We start from the raw sequence: 21,595 nt of genomic DNA, 5'->3' as shown, positions 1-21,595 counted from the left end.
CCTGACGCGCTCGTCACCCGCGGCCCCGGTTTCGGCAGCCAGCGCGTAGCAGTCGAGACAGTCCCGGCAGCGTGAATGAGGCTGGCCTGCGGGCCCGACTGCCTCAGCCCTGCGCACATCTTGTCGACATCACAGGACCCACTCTCATTGCGTCGCCGAAACCTTAATTCGCAACCACGACCGACGTGCCCCGGCAGTGCTCGAGCAGAACCCGGTCAGGCCGACCACCCGTCTGCGATACCCATCGAATCTTGAAACATGTTGCGCGGACGAGTGCCTCTGTACGGTTGACTTGGGGGGATATGTGTGCCTCGCGCCTGATGTCAGCCTCGCGCGCGCGTATGTGCCTGGGTGAGTGTGAAAGAGAAATAGAGATGGGCAGCTATCCCAGCCGCAGCCGCAGCCGGCGCAGGAACGCCGCCGCGCAGAGCATCATCCGTTGACTGCCCGTCGATCCCAAACAGAGGCGGCGTCAACTGTGTTCGCGTCGACAACCGATCAACTGCTGGGCATCAGTGGCGGCATGGATGTTCCCTTCGGACGGCGTTCGCGTCGAGTGACGCAGAAACACTGGAGCTCTCAGGGTCCGGCGGTCCATGCAGAGGGTGTTCGCTTCTGTTAGCCTGGGGTCCGCCGCCTTCTTTGACGAGAAGTGGTGGTGGTTCTCAGCGCGCGAGCAGTGTGTATAAGCGTGAGGCGCGCCGCAGGCCGAAACGTGAGGCGCTAGGCAATCTACGGCCAGGACTGGCAACCTGCTTTTTCCCTGCACGCGCGAAGCAGGTACTACATGCTGCATTCTTGGCCCGCGCAGGTTGCTTTCGTGTTACTTTCTGGCGGCCCGGCCCCGGATTCGTCGCGCGCCGCATGAAGGAATCAAGGGTGCCGACCAGGCACGCTCCTGAGCCTAAGTTAATCGACAGGAGGAGCAAGAAAGGAGGTTAGTTGGGTGCTGGGGGCGGACGTTTTCCATCGTCCAACGGCCCGCTGGGCGCAAGAATGGGTCCAACGGGCTGATCCCGCGTCCATCAGCGGATCTCCTTCAGCTCTGACGTTGGATTGCAACGCTGGAATGGAATTGACAACGCGCATCGGGGCTGAGGTTACGTGTGCCACCGCGAGCGCCGCAGCCGAGGGCGTGGTGACGAAGGGCAAGATAAGAAAGCAGCAGGTGCAAGTCGGAGCGAGCTGGTATTGTAATTGTGAGACCGGGGAGCTGGATCTCTGCTCGTACTCGACCTCGTCTGGCTGCCTGCTCCGAGATTGCAGGAGATGCCGGCTTCTGTTCGCCAATCATGCGCGCCCGCGAGCACAAGCAGCCCTCATTTCACCCGCCTCCTGACGGCCGTCGAAAAAGCAAAGGCTGAAGAGCAGCACCGTTTCGCAGCCCCGGGACGGCCGGGGTAGGCTGTTTTTGGCGTCATCCCGTCGGCGGCCATGTCGGGCAGCAGTCCAGCCAACGGGTGTGCGGTGGCTTGTCGTCTGGCGGTGCTCTTGGGCAACGGCTCACGGGCTGGGCGAACTCGTGGCCGCGGGGGATGCGCCCAGCACATGCAGCCGGCCGCGGATCGTCGATGGCTTTCCCCAGCCCGGGACCGACCAGGCTGCGCTCGGCGGCGCGCACCCATGGTTATGCATTCCCAGCCCAGGCGCAGCATCTTGACAGTTCACGTCACTCGGCGGGCTGGCGGCGGCCTGTGACTTGGGGCTGGACGTGCCACAGCGGCGCAGGCAGGCCCACGAGCAGCGGGAGCCCTCCGCAGCCGGCGTGGCACAAGCCCGCAGCACGAGGAGCAGCCGTTGCCGTCGCCGCCCAACTCGCGGCCGCTTCATTTCGAGCCGACGGCGAGCTAGGTCGGAGCCGTTGTCCCGCGGCGCGCCATCTGGCAGGCGGAGGCCTGTTCGCCAATGGCGGCCCTCGACGCGCACGACACACAGAGATGCTCAGGCACTCACCTCGCCTTGTGCGCCGCTAGTGCTCATTTCCCACTGGCGCAAAAAGGAGTCGGCCTCCACCCCTGCCGCCCAGCCCGGCTTCCCTGCACAACGTGGCTTCCCGTGAAGGGTGCGTTTGCAGCGCGCCCACCGCTTGGCCGCGAGCGCGCTTAGCTAAGAGGCGGGCAGGCGGCGGACAGCCAGCGCGCGCGGGCAGTGCAGCGCAGCGGGCCCGGGGCCGGGCAGCCCAGCGCGCACAGCGAGGCCGCGGCTGCTGGGCGTGCATAACGCGCCCAAACAGGGAAATCATCACATTTCAATAGTGCTCGATGCCGCGCACGTACGGGACCAGCCGGACGGCGGCCCCCCGGCTCGTGAAGTGACGGCGACGCCATGGGCTCCTTGGGCCGGCCCACGACTCGCAGGGCCAGGCGCAATTTCTCGTCGCCCTCGCTGCGCAGGGCCTCTCCAGCTCCCGCTCATGCGCCCGGACGGCCGCCGCTCACCGATCGCCTGCCCCCCGAGCTGCAAGTCACTCCCTCCCAGCCTTCCCGGCGCGCGCGCTGCCTCACCGCTCCGCTAAGTCGCGTCGGCGTGAGCAAGCAGCGTTGGCCGGCCAGCTCACCTCCGCCATCCTGCCCGTCGCAGGCCTCGCGTGCGCGCGTGCGCCAGCACCCTCCCGCCGCCGCTGCCTCAACGCGCCTCCAGCAATCTCTCGTCGCGGTGGGGCCCTGGAGCACTGTGCCTATCTCAAACTCACCCGAGATTATCGGCGCCAGCGTCCGCTCTTCCAGAAAGCTCGTCGAAACAGTCAGGCCTGCCCCTCCAGCCCGCGCGGGCACACGGGCACACGGGCTCACACGGGCGTAAACACGCCAGCCAGCCCGCTCGGCGTGACTCAGGCCGCGCCTGGTGAAAATCACCGAGCGCTCCTTTTGTGAAGATCTCCTCAAATTCCCATCACGCTCCAGCGCGCACGGCCTGCGCGCACGCTAGAAGCAGGGCGTTGCTCCTTTTGATCGATTAAAACGAACCGACCCTCCGGCACGCCTCCCGCCTACCGTGGTCCTGGACTGTCTCCACGTTAGCCTGCAAGCCCTTTTCTAAACAGCCGCCGCACTTTTCTCTCCCACCTCTTCTGGACCCTGATTCTCTCCTTCTCCCACCGCTACCAGCTGTCGACCAACCTGCCCGCGGGGCCACTGTCTCTCCCGCCGACGCCAATCGCTCCATCTCCGCCCCGAGCCGCCGCCCCCTCCGCTGCCAATCACCCAATTGTCCCGCATGCAATGAGCCCGGCAAGCTTATAGCCCTCCAACCTCGACCATCGTTATCCTTGGCAGCTCCGCGTTGGTGAGTTGGCACGCCCCGACGCGCCGCACGCGCCCCTGTGTTAACCGCCAGCAGCTCCCCCCTCTCCCCTGCTCCAATCCCGCCTCTCGCAAGCTGCCGTCTGTGTCTGCTTCCAGCGTCGCAATGACGGTTGCTTACGACTCTTCGTTCCGGGGTTGGTCTTCGGGCTCCCACGGCGCTGTCTGCCTCGAGGACAAGTTCGAGGTCCTGAAGGATGTCGGTGACGGAAGCTTTGGCAGCGTCTCGCTGGCACGCGTGCGGAGCGCCGGCGCTCACATCGCACGGAGAGGCACCTTGGTACGCCTCCAGTCCGCACTCACCCGTCAGCCCGGACGCTGACTGCCCGCAGGTTGCCATCAAGACGATGAAGAAGACATTTGACAACTTCAACCAATGTCTGGAGCTAAGAGAAGTCATCTTCCTGCGGTCATTACCCAACCACCCCCACCTGGTGCCCGCTCTCGACATCTTCCTGGATCCCATGAGCAAGAAGCTGCACATCGCCATGGAGTACATGGACGGCAACCTCTACCAGCTCATGAAGGCGCGCGACCACAAGCGCCTGGACGTCTCCACCGTCAAGAGCATCCTCTTCCAGATCATCTCGGGTCTCGAGCACATCCACGAGAACAACTTCTTCCACCGCGACATCAAGCCCGAGAACATCCTCGTATCGACGTCTGCCCCCGACACAGGCAACGCATTCAAGAGATATTCCTCCCTCGTCACCCCTCCCTCCACTCCTCCCTCGTACACCATCAAGATCGCCGACTTCGGTCTCGCAAGAGAAACGCACTCCAAGCTCCCCTACACGACCTACGTCTCGACGCGTTGGTACAGAGCACCCGAGGTTCTCCTCCGCGCCGGCGAGTACTCGGCGCCCGTCGACATCTGGGCCGTCGGTGCCATGGCCGTGGAGATCGCAACCCTCAAGCCCCTCTTCCCCGGCGGCAACGAGGTCGATCAGGTCTGGAGAGTGTGCGAGATCATGGGCAGCCCTGGCAGCTGGGTCAACAAGCACGGCGCCAAGGTTGGCGGCGGTGAGTGGAAGGATGGCATCAGGCTGGCACAGAAGCTCGGCTTCTCGTTCCCCAAGGTAATTCAGACCGGTGTCGCGCGCTGAAGCGAAGCTAATTGCGTTGCAGATGGCCCCTCACGCCATGGACACGATTCTGCAGTCGCCCGAGTGGCCTGCAAGCCTGGCGCAGTTTGTCACCTGGTGTTTGATGTGGGATCCCAAGACCCGCCCTACTTCTACACAGGCTCTGTGCCACGAGTTCTTCCAGGACGCCGTCGATCCGCTCCGCCCCAAGTCGTCCGCGTCGCGTTTCCTCAACCGCAAGCACTCCGACATGAGCAACACGTCCGGCAAGGACTCGACCGATACGCCCAGCCTCACCTCGAAAACGTCGTCGTGGTTCCGCAAGTCTTTGGTTGCCAGGGATAGCTCCCCCGCCGTTCCGCAGCACATCAGCGCGCCGAAACCCCTTTCGCCTCAGCCGTCGCCTCAAGCCTCGAACACGTCCGCCGGCACCCTCACGACCAAACAGAGACGAGACGCAGCAAAGAGGGCCACCTGGACGAATGGTGTTTCAGGGAATGGTGCGCCAATGCCAATACTACCTTCAATACGACCCATCTCACCTCTTCCCGATGCAGTCACCGCCCAGGCCAACCAGAACCCGAACGCGAACGAGAAAGCCACGAAGAAGATCGGCCGACAGTTGTCGCTCGCGTCGCACGGTAACCACTACGCAGATATCCACCGCGCCGAAGCGGAGCGTGCCCTGAACGGAGGGTCCGGCCTCGCATCCCCGTCGAATCCATTCAAGGAGGGCTTCTTCTCACATCTTCGCAAGCGTGCAAGGCGACTTTCTGGTCGGTACCAAGCTCCACCTTCTCCCTCGTCAGGCGACATCGAAGCAAGCGCAGGATGTCTAGCTTGGGGCAGCAGCAGCAACCGGCACTCAATGAACATTGATCCCCCACCTGCACCCACTAGCAACCCAATGCAACAGTCAGACTTTGCTGAGATGGACAAGGCCTTGCAGCACGTGCGTTATAGTTTGGAAGGACTCTCCCCGGCCGGTAGCGTGAAGGCGTCCCCCTCGCCGCGCGTGGCAAGCAACCCGATGCTGAAGCGCCACCACTCCTTGCCCCACGGAAGCGACAGCAACGGCAAAGGTCCCGTTTCGAGTCGAACCCGCCGCGCTGTCCAGCAGCAGCCCTCGGCCGGCCACCGTTACGAGACGCCCAACGAGGAGGAAGAGCTCCTCGACGAGGCGCTGGTTTCTGCGCACAAGGCTTCCAAGCGACTGGCGAGCGGCCCGACAAGTAACCCTGCATACCTGACACCTTCCCCATCCGCAAACCGCAACGTCAGCTTTGGCAATGGCAGTTATTCGACCCCCACCAAGCCCGTCGAGATCGCGAAGCGCCAGCAGCCACACGCGGCCGACCCCAAGTGGCCGACGCCGCCGTACGAGGAGAATGAGTGGGCAGCAGCAGCAGCAGCGAGCATCTTCGCGGCGCAGAACGCCTACCGGTGACGGAGGTGCAGCCCTCACTGAATCGCAATTTGACGTTTATTCTTGCACATACGACTAATCTTAATCGGATCGAAAAAAACAACCTCTTGACGGCCACTTTCTCAGCGATTTCAGAGCGGCGTCATTACGTATTCCCGCAAATTACTTGGGAATCTCCGTCAGGAACGGAACTGGTGGCATCTAAGACATAAAATGGAAGGAGCACAGGAGCATTTTGGTGTTTGGCGGCGTTTTTCCACCGCGACGTCGATTTCGACATTTTCTGGCTCGACCACGGAGCCCTGTCTGCATTTATTTCGCCCGATTCTTTCCATCGGCGCTGCGACATTTTGGCGGCATAACTTTGCTCATATCTACGGTGTCTTGGGGGACAAAGGGGCTTTGGGAACTAGGTAGTCGTTTCCTTTTCTTGTTCGCTTCATACCCCCTCCGGCCCTCGCGGAACGGGCCTGGCTGTTTGATGTTTTTCCACTGCGCTGTCGTTAGTCCCACATATTCTGGGCGGCATACATTACTACTCACATCACACCACCTACCGGGCACTGCTTAGTTAGACTTTACAGCATACCCTTGTTTCTACCAGCACGGAAAGCGAGTTTGCTTTGCTCGGCGCTATACCCCCTTTTGTTACCGCTTTTTTGTTGACTTTGATTTGAGACTTGCCCTTTTTCGGGTGGCAAGAGGATTTTTATTCGAGGCAAGAACAGAGAACAGCTTGTACAGCATCAACACAACGCACGGCGGATACCCTCCCCACTTTTCTTTCACAAAATGGGCCCCCCAGCCTTTGCACATCTCCCATGTCCTATCACTACAACAACCCTTTTCCTTATGGTCTCGTCTAGCTAGTCAGGAAGAAAGAAAGAAGCAGAAAAACAAGAAAAAACCAACCGCGAGAGGGACATTGGCCTCGCGAACACTACATCAAAGAACCAGAACTTTTCCTACTCTCCAACAAATCTCAACACTCTCTTAACTCCATCACCAAAAAAGTGGCCGCGGGGGGGGGGGGTGGAAGAACAAGCATACGCTTGCTGCGGGAAGAAAAGAGCCGAGCTTCTTCTTGTGCTCGAGAAGAGGCAAAGAGGGATCCATTATTCAAGGGAAAGGCCAATGGGGGCGCCGCTTGGGAAAGATACGGTGTGGAGGATCACACGACGATGCAGCAGCTCCTTTAGCGTCGCCCGCTGGCTGGCGGGTTTTTTTTTGAAAAGTGGGCTTTTTTGGCTTCCAGCGCCAGTCTTCCCATTGGTTGGTTCGGTCGACACCGCCGCGAGTAGACCGCCTTTTTTCTTTCTTCTCCCTCTTTCTTTCCCTTATTCGTGTTACTGTTCTCTTTTCTGCTGGTGCGGCTTACTACACACGCGCTCTCTGTCTCTCGTTACTTTCACCGGTTTTTTCGTCTCTCGTCGGTCTCTTTTACGGTTGGGGCTTGGGAAAAGGGGTGTTGCTCACTGCTCTGCATCGCTGATTCGTCTTCAGTCTTGCTTTTCGTTGTTTGTTTTTTCCTCATTCGGTGTTTGTTTTTTCCTCATTCGGTGTTTGTTTTTTCCTCATTCGGTTGCTAGACGGTAGGTATATCGGGTCGCCTGGTTCGCTTTCTTCTTCTTCTACTACTGTCATTGCTACTTACTACTAACTTTATTACTGTCGTTGCGCTTACACACCTTTATCACTTTGTATTATACCTTTCTTCTATCTTTGTAGAACCCTCATTCTTGTTTGTAATTCGCCTCCCCCTTCCCTCCACCGTGGGATGGATGTACCGGCTGGACTTCGGTTTTTTTCTCTCATTACTTACCTTCTATCCTATTATTCTGCTCGGCCTTTCTTTTTCGGGTCTTGTCTTGTTCGCGCTTACATGTAAAGGTCAAATGTCGATGGGTGAGGAAGTGTTCGTCACAAAGTCACAGGGAGAGAAGAGAAGATGAAACGATTTTGTTCGAAGCTACTACATAGATGGGGTGAGGTTTCTTGGGATACGGTGAAAGAAACTATGGGAATCCAATTGCAGGAACAACTACCTCCACTTTCTTTGGTCGGTGCCCTGGCTTGCGCTTTGAGTTTGGCGCCCCGGCTCGGCTTCTCGTGGAGATGGTGTCTCGTTCTCATGCTCCATCACTTTTTACTGCTTCCCCCTCCTGTGCTGTCTGTACGTGGGTCAATGTGCCCTTTGCTCCTTTTTGAAGAGGAACGAACCCACTCGTCTCTCTCCACTGCTTGCGAGATGGTGAAACTTGGGTCCGCGACTCCGTTCTACAGTGGGCTTGAGAGCGGTATGTTACTATACCCGTGCGCTGAAATAGCAGAGCTAGCCACAATATATCTGCGGGCGGGTATCAGCAGCAGCAGCAACAAGAACAGTAAAAGGGGGGAGGAACGAAAAAGGGAGAGTGTGTGGGGGCCGTAGGCCTACAATTCCTTATACGCAGGCACGTAAAATCAGCGTATATAGTGGCCAAGGGATGCAGTGCGCTCTTGCTTATCTAACGAGCTCTGTCTCTCTATCTCCCTCTCCACACACAATAAGGAGACAGCGAGGGAAATAGGCAATAGGGCGTGAGCAGGCAGGCGAGATTAGAAAGGCCACCACCTATCTCACCACTCGAACGCGATCTCATCTAGGTGAAATGGCGAGAGACAACGGACGATAGGGGTTGGGTGAGAACGTTGTCAGAATGGGGGGGGGTGGGGGCCCGTTCTGTCTATCTGTCGAAGACCCGAACCTCGGAGCCGAAAAGACGGACAGCTGCAGCAACACACGGCACTTTTGATTTGACCGAGGGGCGAAGGCCAGATCCGATGGCCGATGGTGATGACAATTTTCATGCGAGATGATTCCCTAGTGGCGGTGGTGCCATAATAATGCTGCTGCGGCAGAAATAATGATGTTGCGTGCGATACGGGCATGGGGCATGAACTGCCGGGGATGCTAGGGTACGAGGGTTGTGGGCGTTGTTACGGAAATTTTCTCTTCTACCTACCGGCAGGCCTCCGTCAAAAACACACGGTTCCGATCGGTCGTCGTCGTCTCGACTCGTCGTCGTCTATTTGCGGCTTGCTGGTTTGGAAACGACGGCGGCGGCGGCAGCGGGCGATTGCTGATCTGCGCCCTTTCCTTCTCAACAAACGCTCGGTCCGTGCCTTCTCTTTCCATCATCCCTTCCACATCGCCCGTTACCCGGTTCATCGGCGGATGAGGTGCATACGGAACAATCATGCAGGCGACCAGAAGCAAAGGTCGAAGAGCCGACGACGCATCGGCAAAAAGCGTGGCGGTGTGTGGGAGAGCCCGTCGTCGCCGATTGCCTCCCATCAGTCATTGGCCGGGTCGAGTTGATGTCTGTTTTATGTTGTTGCATAAAGTTTCCTCGCTGTTTGGCGTGAGCGTTGGGGCCTTTCCGCTTTCTGCGTTAGCGCGCGTGGGGGGGGGGGCACGTACTGCTTGTGCGGACGCATAAGCATAACGTACACTGTACACATGCGGGCAGAGGCACTGCACTACTACTGCTACTTGCACAGGGTAGCGATACTGTACACGGTTAGCCGCCTCTTCTCTTGTCTTTCTCGCCATCTTCCGCCGCCCTCCGCGCGGAGCGGAAAGAGCAGAGTGGCCTAGTGTCCGACTAAGGAGGAGCGCGGCGGCGGTGTGCGCTGGGACGCCTTTCTCTTCCACCATCATCACTAACGACGGTATTACGTGGTTACGGGGGTGCGCTTTGCGCGCTTTCTGGGACGCGTCTTTTTTGACTTTTCGTTTGCACTGCCACCTGGGATGATTTGCGTCGTCGGAGAAAAGAAAAAGAGGCGGTGTCGTGTGGATGGTGAGGAGCGTGGTGGAGGATGAGCGGACCCTGGGGCCGTTTGCATGTGCTGCTGCTTTCCTTGCCCGGAAAATGATGAGGCGGACAGCAGGCGCCACAATCAACAACGCATAGCTACAAGCCCGGCCTGGACGAGCACACGACGCACTCCACCGGCTACGTAGCTGGCTGGAACTAGCCGTGTGCCGTCGAGAGCAGGCAAGCGCCCGACGCATTCAGTCGACACGCGCCATCGGGCTTCCCGTCTTGTGTGACGTGGACCGACTTGGGTTTGTTGTTGGCCGATAAGCGCGTCCATCTCACGTCGACCGCGCTGGCTGGTTGGCCGGCTCGCCTTCTCTGGCGCTGGCGGGCAATCACGAGGACCATCCATCGCCCTCGACTGGCTCTGTGTACACGACGACGGCGATGATGATTCTCGATGCCCACTTTCCACTCGCAAGACCCTGCATGGGTTTCCTTCGCTGTCGGCCAACGGGAGCGGCAGCATCGCGTCCGTCGGCGATTATGCAAGACGGTTGAGAGAGGGCGCCGGAGGCCAGGACTGGGGCTCACTGGCTGCATGGCTGGAGACGGGCGATTGGGGCTGAAGCCTGGCTGCAGGCTGCAGGCTGCAAGCTGCAACACCAGACAAATCGGCGTCGTTGGGTCGCGTCTTGCATGTCCTTTTGGATTTATTGACTGACCCCCGGACCGGCCCTCTGGTTGGTCGGCTGTTTCGAACTGGGCCTTTGTTTTCTCCGATGATGGCCGCTAGCACTCTTTTTACTCCTACTCGTCGACCTCACCAGCCATTCAGGCGCTTCCGATCACCATGATGGCTGGCTCTTTGTGGGTCGACTGGGCAACGACTCAGATCCCCCGGCTTTCGCTCTCACCACATTTAGATTCAATATTGCAAGACCAGCAAACCGGAGCGACCAAGTCCGGTCCTGTATGTAGCCATCAATTGCCGGTGATGCAGGATCTGGACCCAGGAAAAGCAAGTTTCACACAGAGCGCCATTCCCGGTCCTCCCACTCTTACCTCACTCCACGCGGTCGTTTCGAGAAAACCGGGAGGTTGTAGAAAAAGAAACGATTCCCCCGCATATTGGATGCTACGCCAAACTCTATATACGCTACATGCAACTACACGTCGACAATGCAGCTACACGACGTCTAGCTAATAGAGGAGAAAAGGGTGATCAGCAAAGAGAGGTGGCCAATCATGTAAGCCTCTCGTCGTCTGCGGGGCGACGCGTCTCTCTTGCACTCGTGTCATTTATTCCGCGTGGCTGGTACTATCAATTACCTACCGCCGCCGCCGCCGCCGCCGCCGCCGCCACTCCGCACTTGCTTGCGTGCTCAGCTCACAAAAGCCGTCTTCCCCGGCGCCGGGGCGGGCTATCGGATCACACATCCGGCCTCTACGACAACGGCAATAAATGTGGCGTAGCAGCCAAGTTTCCCTGATCAAGGGCTCGCTTAGGGGGGCGTCGGTTACATGCAAGATGCAATGCAAACGGGCGGCGCGGCAAGAAAAAGCAATACACAATCACAACGACGAGACATCAGCCACCAGGAGGAGGGCAATTGATGAAACGGAAACAAGCAGCGGCAAGGCCCGTCGGTCTGGAGATATCCGATCATCCCTGAGTTTGTGGGGGGGAGGCAAAAGACAAAAAAGACAAGACCCTTTTTCTTTCGGCAGCACGCACCCCAAAGCAGAGACTACCATCGCATCAGCGCGGCGGGGAGAGCAAGTTTCGAGAAACATGCTATATGTACGTGCATGGCGGGCGGAGTCTGTCCGAGACAAGTGTTGTTAGGGAAAAGATGGAGACGACACCATGTGACCGAGGTTTGACGCAATGCACGCCGAAGATCCGTGTATGTGACGCGCTGCTGCATGCTGCATGCTGCTACTGCCGCCGTTGCTGCGACGTGTCTTCGACGACGACGAGAGGAAGGAAAGAAGAGGAGCGGTCTGTTTGTTCCGGTTTCCTTCTCCTCCGTCTCTTCCTGCCCATCCGTGCGTGACTGCATATATGCAAACGCCTCTGTGTATATGCAGCAGCTGCTGTGCACGGTGGCCCTTCTCCCGATCGATGTACACGGGCGGGCGGGTATTGTATCTTGACCGCAACCTTTCTTCCTTGCTCTCTCCCTCCCTCCCTTCCTCGCCGATAAGCGAGGAAAGGGCCAAGAAAAGTAAAACGACGCGTCGGCTCAAGGTTATCGAATGGAGGTTGGCCTCAGGCGGCATCGTCGGGCCTGAGGATCATCTCTCTCACCGGTCGTCTCATCACAACTGGATTTTTCTTTAGGTCCTGGGCTCTTTACGACGGCTTCTTGCCTGACACGGGGGGAGGGATCAATCGTTCGGCAAGCACCGCTCGGCCTGTCGCGGACGGCAACGGCCAAAGGCGAGATGCGGTGGGAGGAGAAAGAGCTGGGATGGATTGGCGGTGCAGGTTGCAGCAGCGGCGGACCGTTATGCGGCTGTGCGGCGGGGGGTGGAGGCCTGTCTCGTGACTCTGAGACTCACGCGGGCGTTGCTGACTACTGCTACGCGCCGTCTTTTCTAGCTTACTGATCTTGGTGATGATGATGCTGAGAGTCATCAGCATCGGCCCGGCCCAGCACGGCAGCATGGACAGCAGGACCGCACAGCCACACGCCTCACCACTGATGATGATTACCTTTTGCTCCACCGCCACCGCTGCTGATGGGCACCACACGACGAACAACGCCATACCGCCGCCACCTCACTCAATGGGGCGTCGGCGGTGGTGACCGCTGCCGCCCGCAGCAGCCGCCGCTCTCTTTCCCCGGCTGGTTCCACCACATCGTCAGAAAAACAAGGTTGTTGTTGCTGTTGTTTCCTGATGCGGGTAGCATACGCGTCCCATTGTAGCCATGGTGGCAGCGCCGTTGTCTGCTTTGAGCTGACCGGAAAATCCAGCGGGCCTGAATGAGTTGTGTGTGGGCTACTGACCAGCACTAGCAGACGACACTATTCCTGGTGTTGAGCCCGTTTGCCCGTTCCAGCCCCGGCACTTTTTTTCGAACTTTTTTTTTCGTCATCACATGCAATGTGTGCGCGCGCGTTCGTGTCGTTGATGGCCGTGGTTGATGAGTCGCGAGAGGCGGTGAGACATGGAAAAGCCGCGCGCGGGAATCTCATCAGGTACGTAGATACTTGTGGACCGCAGGCATGTGGCCAATGGCAGCGCGGGAGTCGTTACTTTACCGCTAGGTCGGGAGAAAACGCGGTTCCGACAACTACCACCACCGCCAGCCACGAGCTTTTTTTGGTCCCCGATCATCTTCGATGAACCACCCGTCTCTCATCGCTCTCCGGACCAAAGGGCTTGATCAATCGCCTTACCGCATCCGAACAAGGGCCGGCTGCCGACAACCGGCTTATCATGATACCATCTGTGGCGATTCTAGGGCTGGAACGCGCCTGTCTCTCGCTGTTGCTTTGAGATTGAGGCGGTGTCGAATGGGGAAATGGCGTGGCGGCGTTTTTTAGCGTCGCCCGTGTGTGGGGACGGCTGCGCCTTTCTCGGACGCCGTTCCATGTCTCGATGGGCAGCAGCACAGATGTGGGGTGGAGCAAACGCGACGTTGCTGTTCGCTGTTGTTGTTGTCGTCGTCGAGGGGCATTGTGCGTGTGCCGGCATCTGCGCCTTTTTTGCTCTTGCTTTTTCTTCCACCAAAAGGTGGAGAGTCATGGTGTGGTTGCTTGGAGGGAGGCCTTTTGGGTTGGGCTGGCGCTACCCACGACCATCAATCGAGTTCGTCGTTTCGGAGACGCGTTCCGAACAGCCTTGCGGTCACGCATGAATCAGGCCCCACGTTCTAGAAGCTTTTGCTTTTCCAAGGATGTCGTGCAGGTTTCTTCGTCGACGCCTCTGCTATCGGCAAGTGGGCCCTTTTATTGACGGCTGATGAGTGTCGACAGGAAAAGGATGCCGGCGGTGGTGGCGGTCTGTCTCTGCTTGCCCGTTCCGGCATCGCCCCGAGACGAGAGGGTCGTGGGATCGACGCGGGCATTGTGTGTCTGCTGCAGCTGCTTTGGGCCGGGGACCGCTGCAGGTGCTTGCGACTGAGCGGTGAGAGGGTGCGTTCATGGCAGGTGGCCTTTTCTGCCGCTTGGGCGTCGCCGAAGGCATTCCCCATTGGGAAGGTGACGATGAGAGGGGTGATATGTCATCGCCGATGCCAAATGACTTGTGCCGCTGGTGACCGATATGCTCATGCGTCGCTGGCTGTCATGACCACATCGTCGTAGCGATCTGAGATTCGAGCCAAGACACTTCAGATCGAGGAGCCTTGCTTCATGAGTATGTTGAAGGAGACGCCAGAGATGCATCGTGGCCGGTGTTCAGGCGACGAATGGAATGAAGCTGCCGAGTATCTTTGAAGCTTGTCCTAAAAATAATGCTGCCAAAATGTACTTGACATTGAACGGATTGCTGCGTTTTCCACCCTTTCCTTCAACGGCAGAACGCCCTGCACATGCTCGAGCAGGAACTACGGACAATGGCACCAAGATTCTCCAGTTAATCACTGTCTCTCTGTATGTATCAAGACAGAGACATTCTACACACAACAGAACTCTGACTTGCTTACCTTCAATTGTTACCTTCAACTTCATCCCATAGTCTTCGTAGGCCTTCGACTTGAGGAGGGAGCAATACCTCGGCATGGAACGTATTGGCATCTAAACAGCTTTCTCAGACCATCAGCGTTCATGGGGAAGATTGATGGAGTTTGAAGTTGATCCTGACCGCATTTCACATTGTCGCCATACCTACCCGTCACAGTCTATACCCGCCCAACAACATCATATTGCTAGAGTTGCTGAGTAGAGGCTTTGTCGTAACAGCCTCATCAATAATTCGTATTTACAAGAAGGTCATGCCATAAAGTTTGAAGTATGCAAGATAAAACTGATCTGATATTCGAGAAGTGATACCCAAAAACGAGGGGTTCGATGTAGGAGATAAAGTATACATTACACATACAAGCTCGCCTTTCCATGGAACTCCTCCCCGCCCCCAACGGCAACGAAAAAGCACCTTTAGTAAAGAACGGGCGCCATACGCCCTTCGAAATAACGACCGTGACCATACCGAAATACTGCCAAACTCCGGCTTGAGCGACAAAAGCACAAAGCGAACGACATCGAGTCCTCCCTCCCTCGTCCACCACTAAAACTTCTTCCGGCCCTGAGAATGCCGCTTGCGTCTCTTTCTGTGCTGGACCGGGATCTTGAACTGCAGCGGATCCGGCTCATCATGATCGTCGGGGCCACCGTTCCTCCTCTTCGCGTCCTTGACGGCAGTCTTCAGCGCGTCGCGCGCCTCCCTGGCCTGCGCCAGCAGCAGCTCCGCCTGCTTGCGTAGGTGGCCGTAGTCTGGCTGCGACTGGCCGTGGCTGCGGAACGACTTCTCCAGCGGTGTGACGACGATCTTGTTGAACTGGCTGTTGATGGACACAAACTCCGTCTTCGTTTGCACTGTTTTACATTATCAATCCCCGCGTCAGTCAATCAGTCAGTCCCGCATTCCAACACCAACACTCCTCTCTCCCTCCCTCCACTCCCTCCCCCTCCCTACCACCAACACCACCACCGCAAAAACACAGCCACATGAGGTACAAGTAACATCAGGATGAACTCCACTACTCACCAGTCTTCCCAGGCAACTCCCCATCCCCCTCCAACAACTCGCGCACCACCCCCTTGGGTTCGCCTCTGAAGATCTTGCGGATGTCGCGCTCGCCCGTCCGCACCCGGCCGCCCTCCTCGGCCAGCAGCCGGTGCAGCGCCGCCGCCGGGCCCTTGAGCCGCGCGACGCCGAAGAAGGCCGCCACCGGGCTGCGGTCGGCCGCGATGCGCTGCAGCAGCTGGCACGCGCGCTTCGAGTTGCTGCGGATCGTGGGCGCGGCGTCGGGCGAGGCTTCACGGGAGGGGAGGGGCGGTGGGTTCTCTTCTTCTTCTGGTGGTGGTGGTGGTGGTGGTGGGTCGTCTGGAGCGCTGGCCGGGGCGGTTGCGGGTGGCGGCGAGGGTTGCGGTTTGCGGTTGCGGTTTTTGAGGATCGATTTGGGGGGAGCTTTCTTGCCGGCGCTGCCGCGGTGGTGGGGGTGGTGGTGGTGGGGGTGGTGGCTTTCATGCTTGGGAGGCATGGTTGCGGGGGAGGGTTGGCATGGCGCGCGTGGCGAGGAGGGGCGACGGTGGGGTGGAGGGAGGGGAAGAGGGGAGGGAGAGAGGGAGAGAGGGAGAGAGGGAGAGAGGGAGAGAGGGAGAGAGGGAGAGAGGGAGAGAGGAAGAGAGGGGGAGAGGGAAAAAAAAAAGAGAAGGGTGTCGGTTTGAAACCTCTCCAAACGCCAGCGTTGACGTGAGACTCTCGCGGCGGCGGGGAGATATATGGGGTTCTTCTGCCAGTCGTTTTCTTCAGCCTCATGGCGGAATCATCTCGAGCCAGCGCAGCTTTGCATGAACGGCGGACATGTGATGGTCGCGAGTTGCTGCAGATAAGACGAGTGGCGTGCCAGTGACGAGCATGCTCGGCTACGCGGGGTGTCGTGGGGGATTGCCTGATCGGGCACTTTGCAGCTGCGGGCTGGCGCCGGGGGGGCCAATGGGGGAAGAACGTGGCTTGCCCCGCCAATGAGAGACGAGCCGGCGGTTTGGTTCTACCCTCACTCGTAAAGATGATCGGCTCGACAAAGGGTGCGCTACGTGTAACCGCAGGCGCTTGCCATGAGTGATGGGGAAATGAACTTCAATAGTCATGAGGTTCTGCGGATGCTGGATCTGACCTGTCTCAAAAACGACCATCGAAGATCCCATGGCAAAGGGAGCCTTCCGAACAGATGGTTCCTGCTCGTAAACGACGTCGGTGATCTACAAAGTGCATTCATTTCCCCAAATAGGATGGCCATGTAAGGCACGGGGGTATACCACGAACGCACTTAAGATATGCAGGACGCGGATTCGAAGACTTGAGAGGTAAAGAAATGCTGCTCCTTTGCCACTCGAGAGACGTGGACCAACCCAGAGTTGTCGATGCGCTGCTAAGCTTCCCGATCAATACTTTTTCTTAGTAGAAGAGAACGTTTGACTCACGATATGGTGTGACATTTGAGTCGTTTATGATAGTGGCAATATGTGCTGCAATGATGATCAGGAAACCTTTGTGGAGAAGCAGTGATGGCAAATGTCCACAGGAATGCCTGCTTTGTTGTAAGGCCCTTGCGATGTCCGACTGAAGGCCGGCTTCCCCTTATTGGGCCAGACCATGCTTTCGGAACCTTAAGCTTTACCCTTCTATTTTCTCCCGTAGGAAGTTTCCCTTGTGTAATAGCCCCATCTGTTGTCCCTTGTATTAGGACGCTGGGGCCCAAGTGCATTAGCTTAAAAGCTTCCGTATATTTCTAAACTGAATCAACCACATCGGTCTCAAAGCAGTTGAAGCTCTCACCAAGGGAAGTGCATCTTACTTGAGTAGGTAATGGGGAGGCAGTTGAAGTCTTGTGTCTGGATACTTTTGCATCAATATCTGGATCCGCTTTGAGTGTTCCGGTATGAACAGTGTAGAATCACTTGCGGGTATAGGGGGAGAATAGTCGGCGCTAAGGCTATCAATCGCAGTGAAGACCAACATGGTGCAGCTCAAGCATTCGTCATATCCACAACTCAAGTGAACCAACCGCCCACAAACAAGTACAACCACAACCACCACACACCCAGTCCCTCATCGACCAGGCCACTCCCACACCCTCCTCTCCGAGACCCAGCCCTCCTCAAACAAACATCAGCGACGCCCCAAAAGCCACTTCACTCTCACACCCTTCTCCCCGCCAACTTCACCTCCACCTCCGATCTCACCATAACATAAACCCAATGCGCCGTCTTCGGCCTATGCACCAGCCCACCACCACCGTCCTCACCCTCCTCCTCCACCTCCACCATCTCCTTCCTCTCTAGCCGCCACAACCGGCCCGGATGCACGAACCCCTTTTCCAACAACTCAGCGTCCAACCTCCCCTCGTCTGCACGCGCGGGAAACGGCTCGAAGAAGGGGAAGCGCTGGCCGGAGTACGACAGGGCGAGCCAGCGGCCGCCAGGGGGCACGAGGGAGGCGAGGTGGAGGGCGAGGATGTGGAGGGGGTGGATGTTTACCGTGGTGGAGGCGGAAGGGGAGGGTGAGGGAGAAGAAGACGACGACGACGACGACGACGAGGGAGATGGGGAAGACGAGGATGAGGAGGGGGAAGAGGAGTTGGCGGAGGAGGAAGACATTTGGAGCGGGTGCGGCAGCGGGACGGGCACGTCGTCGCCGCAGCTGATGGCGTCGCAGGTGCTCTTGTCGACGATGATGTCGTAGCGGCGGCCTTCGCGGCTGGCCAGCGCGGTGATGGAGGGGAGGGAGAGCAGGTCTAGTGTGCTCCACTGCATGCGGGGTGGGTGGCGGTGGTCGTGGTCGTGGTCGGTGGCCAGTTCAGCGCCCCCTTTTCTCCCGTTCTCTTCCTCGCCGGTGGGTTCTTTGACTAGTTCCGGCGGAGACGCTCCATCCTGGTTCAGCGCCACACTCTCCTTGCTCTCGCATCCGAAGGCCTCGCTCGCCTCGTGCGCGGTGGTTGTGTCTGCCTCGAAGACGTCGCGCTCCCACCGCGCACCTAGCTCGACGGCCACGCGCGAGAAGTCGGTGTTGTGGACCTGGCGTGGATCCTCAACGTGGGAGCGTAGGTGTAGTGAGAGGACCGACGTGCCGCAGCCGATATGCAACAGGCGCGGGCGGGGGTTAGACGGGGAAGAGGCGTGCTCGAGGGCTTCGACGATGGCGCCGTCCAGACAGTTGGCCGGGAGCAGCCAGTCGAAGGCCGAGGGGTTTTTGGCGAAGCGTTGGTCCCAGTATTCGGGCTGGGCGAAAGGCGGTGGGTCCTTGGCCATGAAGCAACGCAGAAAGTAGAGCAAGAAGAAGTAAACGTGACGGAGTAAGGACAGGGCAACTCGGCTGGGAAGGACTGCAGGCGCGGAGAAGCGTCAGACGCTGGACGAAGACTTGACTGTGACAACAAAACGAAACATGCCTTTATGCATCACTTAAGCTAGATTGATGCGTGGAAAACTGCTTCCTAAGGCAATGGTAATATCCTCTACTTTCCAGACGACCAGGCGCCCTGACCGCCATCTACCAACCCGGAGCATTTGGGGTTCAAGGCGGAATGGCGGCCTGAGAGGAGAACTGGGGTGTTCTGAGAACTCGTCACCTACCTTGATGTCGCTCAAACGCGGGAAATGGCAGAAGACAGCAAAAGAAAGGAAGTTGGCAAGTACAGGAGTTACAACAGAGTTTGAAAGCCGGCCCCGTCGATCGATCCCCGAGCTCCTCCGGCCGCCCACGCGTACCACCGCCGCACCAATTTTCCCCGACCATCTCTCCACTTGCCCGCTGCCCTTTCCATCACCGCGAACTTCCGACCGACCAAGCTTTGCGCCCGCCATGGCATCCGCCCCAATGCCGCGCGCCCTCATGCGCCTCTCCTCCGCGCACCCTCTCCGCACCACTTCCGCCGCGCTCCTCTTCTCCCTCGGCCGGCCCACGTCATCGAGCGCGCTCCTCTTCCGTCGCACCTATGCCAGCAAGAACAAAAAAGACGACGCCTCCAAGCCGCGCGTGCTCGAGAAGCCGGACAAGTTCCGGCCGCCGTCGCACGCGGCGCGGCTGCCGTCGAACCGCAAGAAGCCGCAGTACACATACGGCCCGCAGCTGACGCCCGAGGAGCTGGCGCAGCAGAAGCGCAAGAAGTACCCGAACATGATGCCTCCCGAGGGCACCTTCATGCACTACTTCCTGACGAACCGGATGCTGCACGTCTACATCTCGCTGGTACGTCGACCCCTCCTCCCCACCATCCATCGTAGGGGGAAAAAAGAAAGAAAGAAAATAAAATCACAATCCAATGGCTAACAACAACACCCCGCCGCAGGCCGTCCTCTTCTCTCTCGCCTTTTACGTCTTCCTCATGAACTTCCTCACCACGACCCCCTACCGCGACCTCCTCCCCGCGCGCTCCGACCTCCTCTCCCACCCCTTCCGCTCGCTCCACCAGTTCTTCAGCGTCTACCGCATGCACGCCGACCACGTCTCGCAGGAGACGGCCGAGAAGCGCAAGCGCAAGGTCGAGGACGTCGACAAGCGCGCCGAGTTCCGCCGCGCCCACGGCATCGACGGCGAGGAAAAGGGCCTGCTGCGCGGTTGGCTGAGCGAGCCGCACGAGAAGAAGACCGAGGTGGTGGATGTTGCCGTTGACGAGGCGGTCGAGGAGAGTCCCGTTGCCAAGGAGGAGCAGTTTAGGGATTTTGAGGGGAGGCAGCAGCAGCAGCGGAGGCCGGTGAAGAAGTGGTTGGGGATTTGGTGAGGGGTGGTGGGGGTTGTAGGAAGGAAGGGCATGTGCGTGAGGTGTCGGCTTGTTGGCTGGAAGGGGTGGCTGTATGAGGGGAGACTGGGGTGATGTGTATGCGCACCTGAGATTTCTTTGCATGGAACGGAGTACATGGAGCCTGGGGAAAAGGGAATTGGGATCGGGAAGAGCGGTGCGTTGGTGGCACACTCCTCTCTTGCGCGCAAAGTCTCATGCATATGGCCTGTAGCCATGATCAAGTCAATGTGAGGATAGACGTTTCGATATGAATGTAAAATATTCTAGGAGTCAAAGTAGTGCTCCACCCTAGAGGCGGCCAATTTGGAGAAGCAAGAATCCTTGAGAAGCGTATGTACAGCCCACCAACTCCCCATCCAATTCATATCATACGTAGCCGACCAAGCCCTCTTCCATTTGTACCTTTCGATTCATCTTCTCGTCATTACGTTTATCCCATATCCAAATCGTCATTCTTCAGACTCGTAACCGTCGTCACTTTCCAAGCATGCTGGCCCTTAGCATCCAGAATTCCCAACCACCCAAACGGAATGAATAATAAAACCAAGAAAGTAAGCCACCAAGAAAAGCCCCAAACCTCAACCAACCAACCCCGCCTCTTTTCACAAGAACCACCCCACAACCGGAATCAACCCCCTCCTCCCCAACCCCGCCGCATTCGGACTCGCCACCGTCGTGCTCGCGACAACAATGAAACCCCCACCGGTAGTCGTAGTCCCGGTCGTGCCCGCCGAACTCGGCAACACGAAGCTCCCGAGACTCGAGCTACCGCTCTCCGTGATGGTCGTCACGCCGTAGCCCGGCGCCACCGTCGAGCTCGCGCGGATGCTGCCCGTGCACACGGCGCCCGAGGGGCAGCACGCGACGTGGCCGGCCTGGTCGACGGCGCAGTTGCTCGAGCGGTGGCAGCACAGGCCGGGCGCGCCAAGCGCCCCGCACGCCTTGTAGGACGTCGGGCAGGTCGTGCCGCCGGAGCTGGAGGACGAGCTGCTAGCTTGGCGCTTGAAAGGGTTGTTGATGTGGTAGAAGGGTGCCGGTGTGGTGGTGGGGGAGAAGACGGCTGCGGCGGCGGCGTTGGTGGAGGAGGCGGCCGGGGTGGGACCGGATGGCGGTGGTGCTGCGGCGGGTGAGGCGGCGGCGGCGGTGTGGTGGAGGAAGGGGATGTGGTCGAGGATCAGGCCGGGGGAGAAGGGCGAGTAGGGCGTTGGAGTGAGGGTGGTTTGGGGTGAGCCGTTGTTGTTGTTGTTGTTGTTGTTATTGGTGGGCGGGGATGCGGAGGCGGAGTCGCGGACTGCGCTGGTGCTGCTGGCGAGCAGCGAGGCCGCGAGGAAGAGGCGTAGTGATGTGCGCATTGTGGAGCTTTTGCGGATTGTCTGTAGAGGAATTGCGCGAATGCAGTGCGGAGGGAGAGCCGGGCGTGAGAATGCTCTACTGCGGTGGTGACGGTGGTGGTGTGGTGGGCGTCGGGATGCGGTAATGATGCGGCGTGCTGGCT

The 21,595-nt window shown here is 58.7% G+C and overlaps 4 protein-coding genes across 4 annotated transcripts; 2 read left to right on the top strand and 2 right to left on the bottom strand.

The window, feature by feature from the left end:
- Positions 1-3,408: 3,408 nt before the first annotated feature.
- Positions 3,409-5,834, top strand: IME2 (Serine/threonine protein kinase; the record flags this gene model as incomplete). Its single annotated transcript, XM_066776026.1, has 4 exons — positions 3,409-3,582; positions 3,635-4,381; positions 4,431-4,887; positions 4,945-5,834. The coding sequence occupies 4 exons, from the start codon at positions 3,409-3,411 to the stop codon at positions 5,832-5,834; spliced, it is 2,268 nt and encodes a 755-aa protein (XP_066633907.1).
- Positions 5,835-14,861: 9,027 nt separating this feature from the next.
- Positions 14,862-15,837, bottom strand: SLS55_004569 (uncharacterized protein; the record flags this gene model as incomplete). The annotated part of the gene is made up of 2 exons (XM_066776025.1): positions 14,862-15,169; positions 15,342-15,837. The coding sequence occupies 2 exons, from the start codon at positions 15,835-15,837 to the stop codon at positions 14,862-14,864; spliced, it is 804 nt and encodes a 267-aa protein (XP_066633906.1).
- Positions 15,838-17,497: 1,660 nt separating this feature from the next.
- Positions 17,498-18,607, bottom strand: SLS55_004568 (uncharacterized protein; the record flags this gene model as incomplete). Its single annotated transcript, XM_066776024.1, has 1 exon — positions 17,498-18,607. The coding sequence occupies one exon, from the start codon at positions 18,605-18,607 to the stop codon at positions 17,498-17,500; it is 1,110 nt and encodes a 369-aa protein (XP_066633905.1).
- A 583-nt stretch (positions 18,608-19,190) lies between these two features.
- Positions 19,191-20,079, top strand: SLS55_004567 (uncharacterized protein; the record flags this gene model as incomplete). The annotated part of the gene is made up of 2 exons (XM_066776023.1): positions 19,191-19,547; positions 19,648-20,079. 2 exons carry the CDS (start codon positions 19,191-19,193, stop codon positions 20,077-20,079), a joined length of 789 nt encoding a protein of 262 aa, XP_066633904.1.
- Positions 20,080-21,595: the final 1,516 nt, after the last annotated feature.

The sequence above is a fragment of the Diplodia seriata genome, assembly GCF_021436955.1.
Source record: "Diplodia seriata strain FDS-637 chromosome Unknown scaffold_4, whole genome shotgun sequence".
Lineage (NCBI taxonomy): Eukaryota > Fungi > Ascomycota > Dothideomycetes > Botryosphaeriales > Botryosphaeriaceae > Diplodia > Diplodia seriata.
This window is presented reverse-complemented; position numbering and strand designations above follow the sequence as displayed.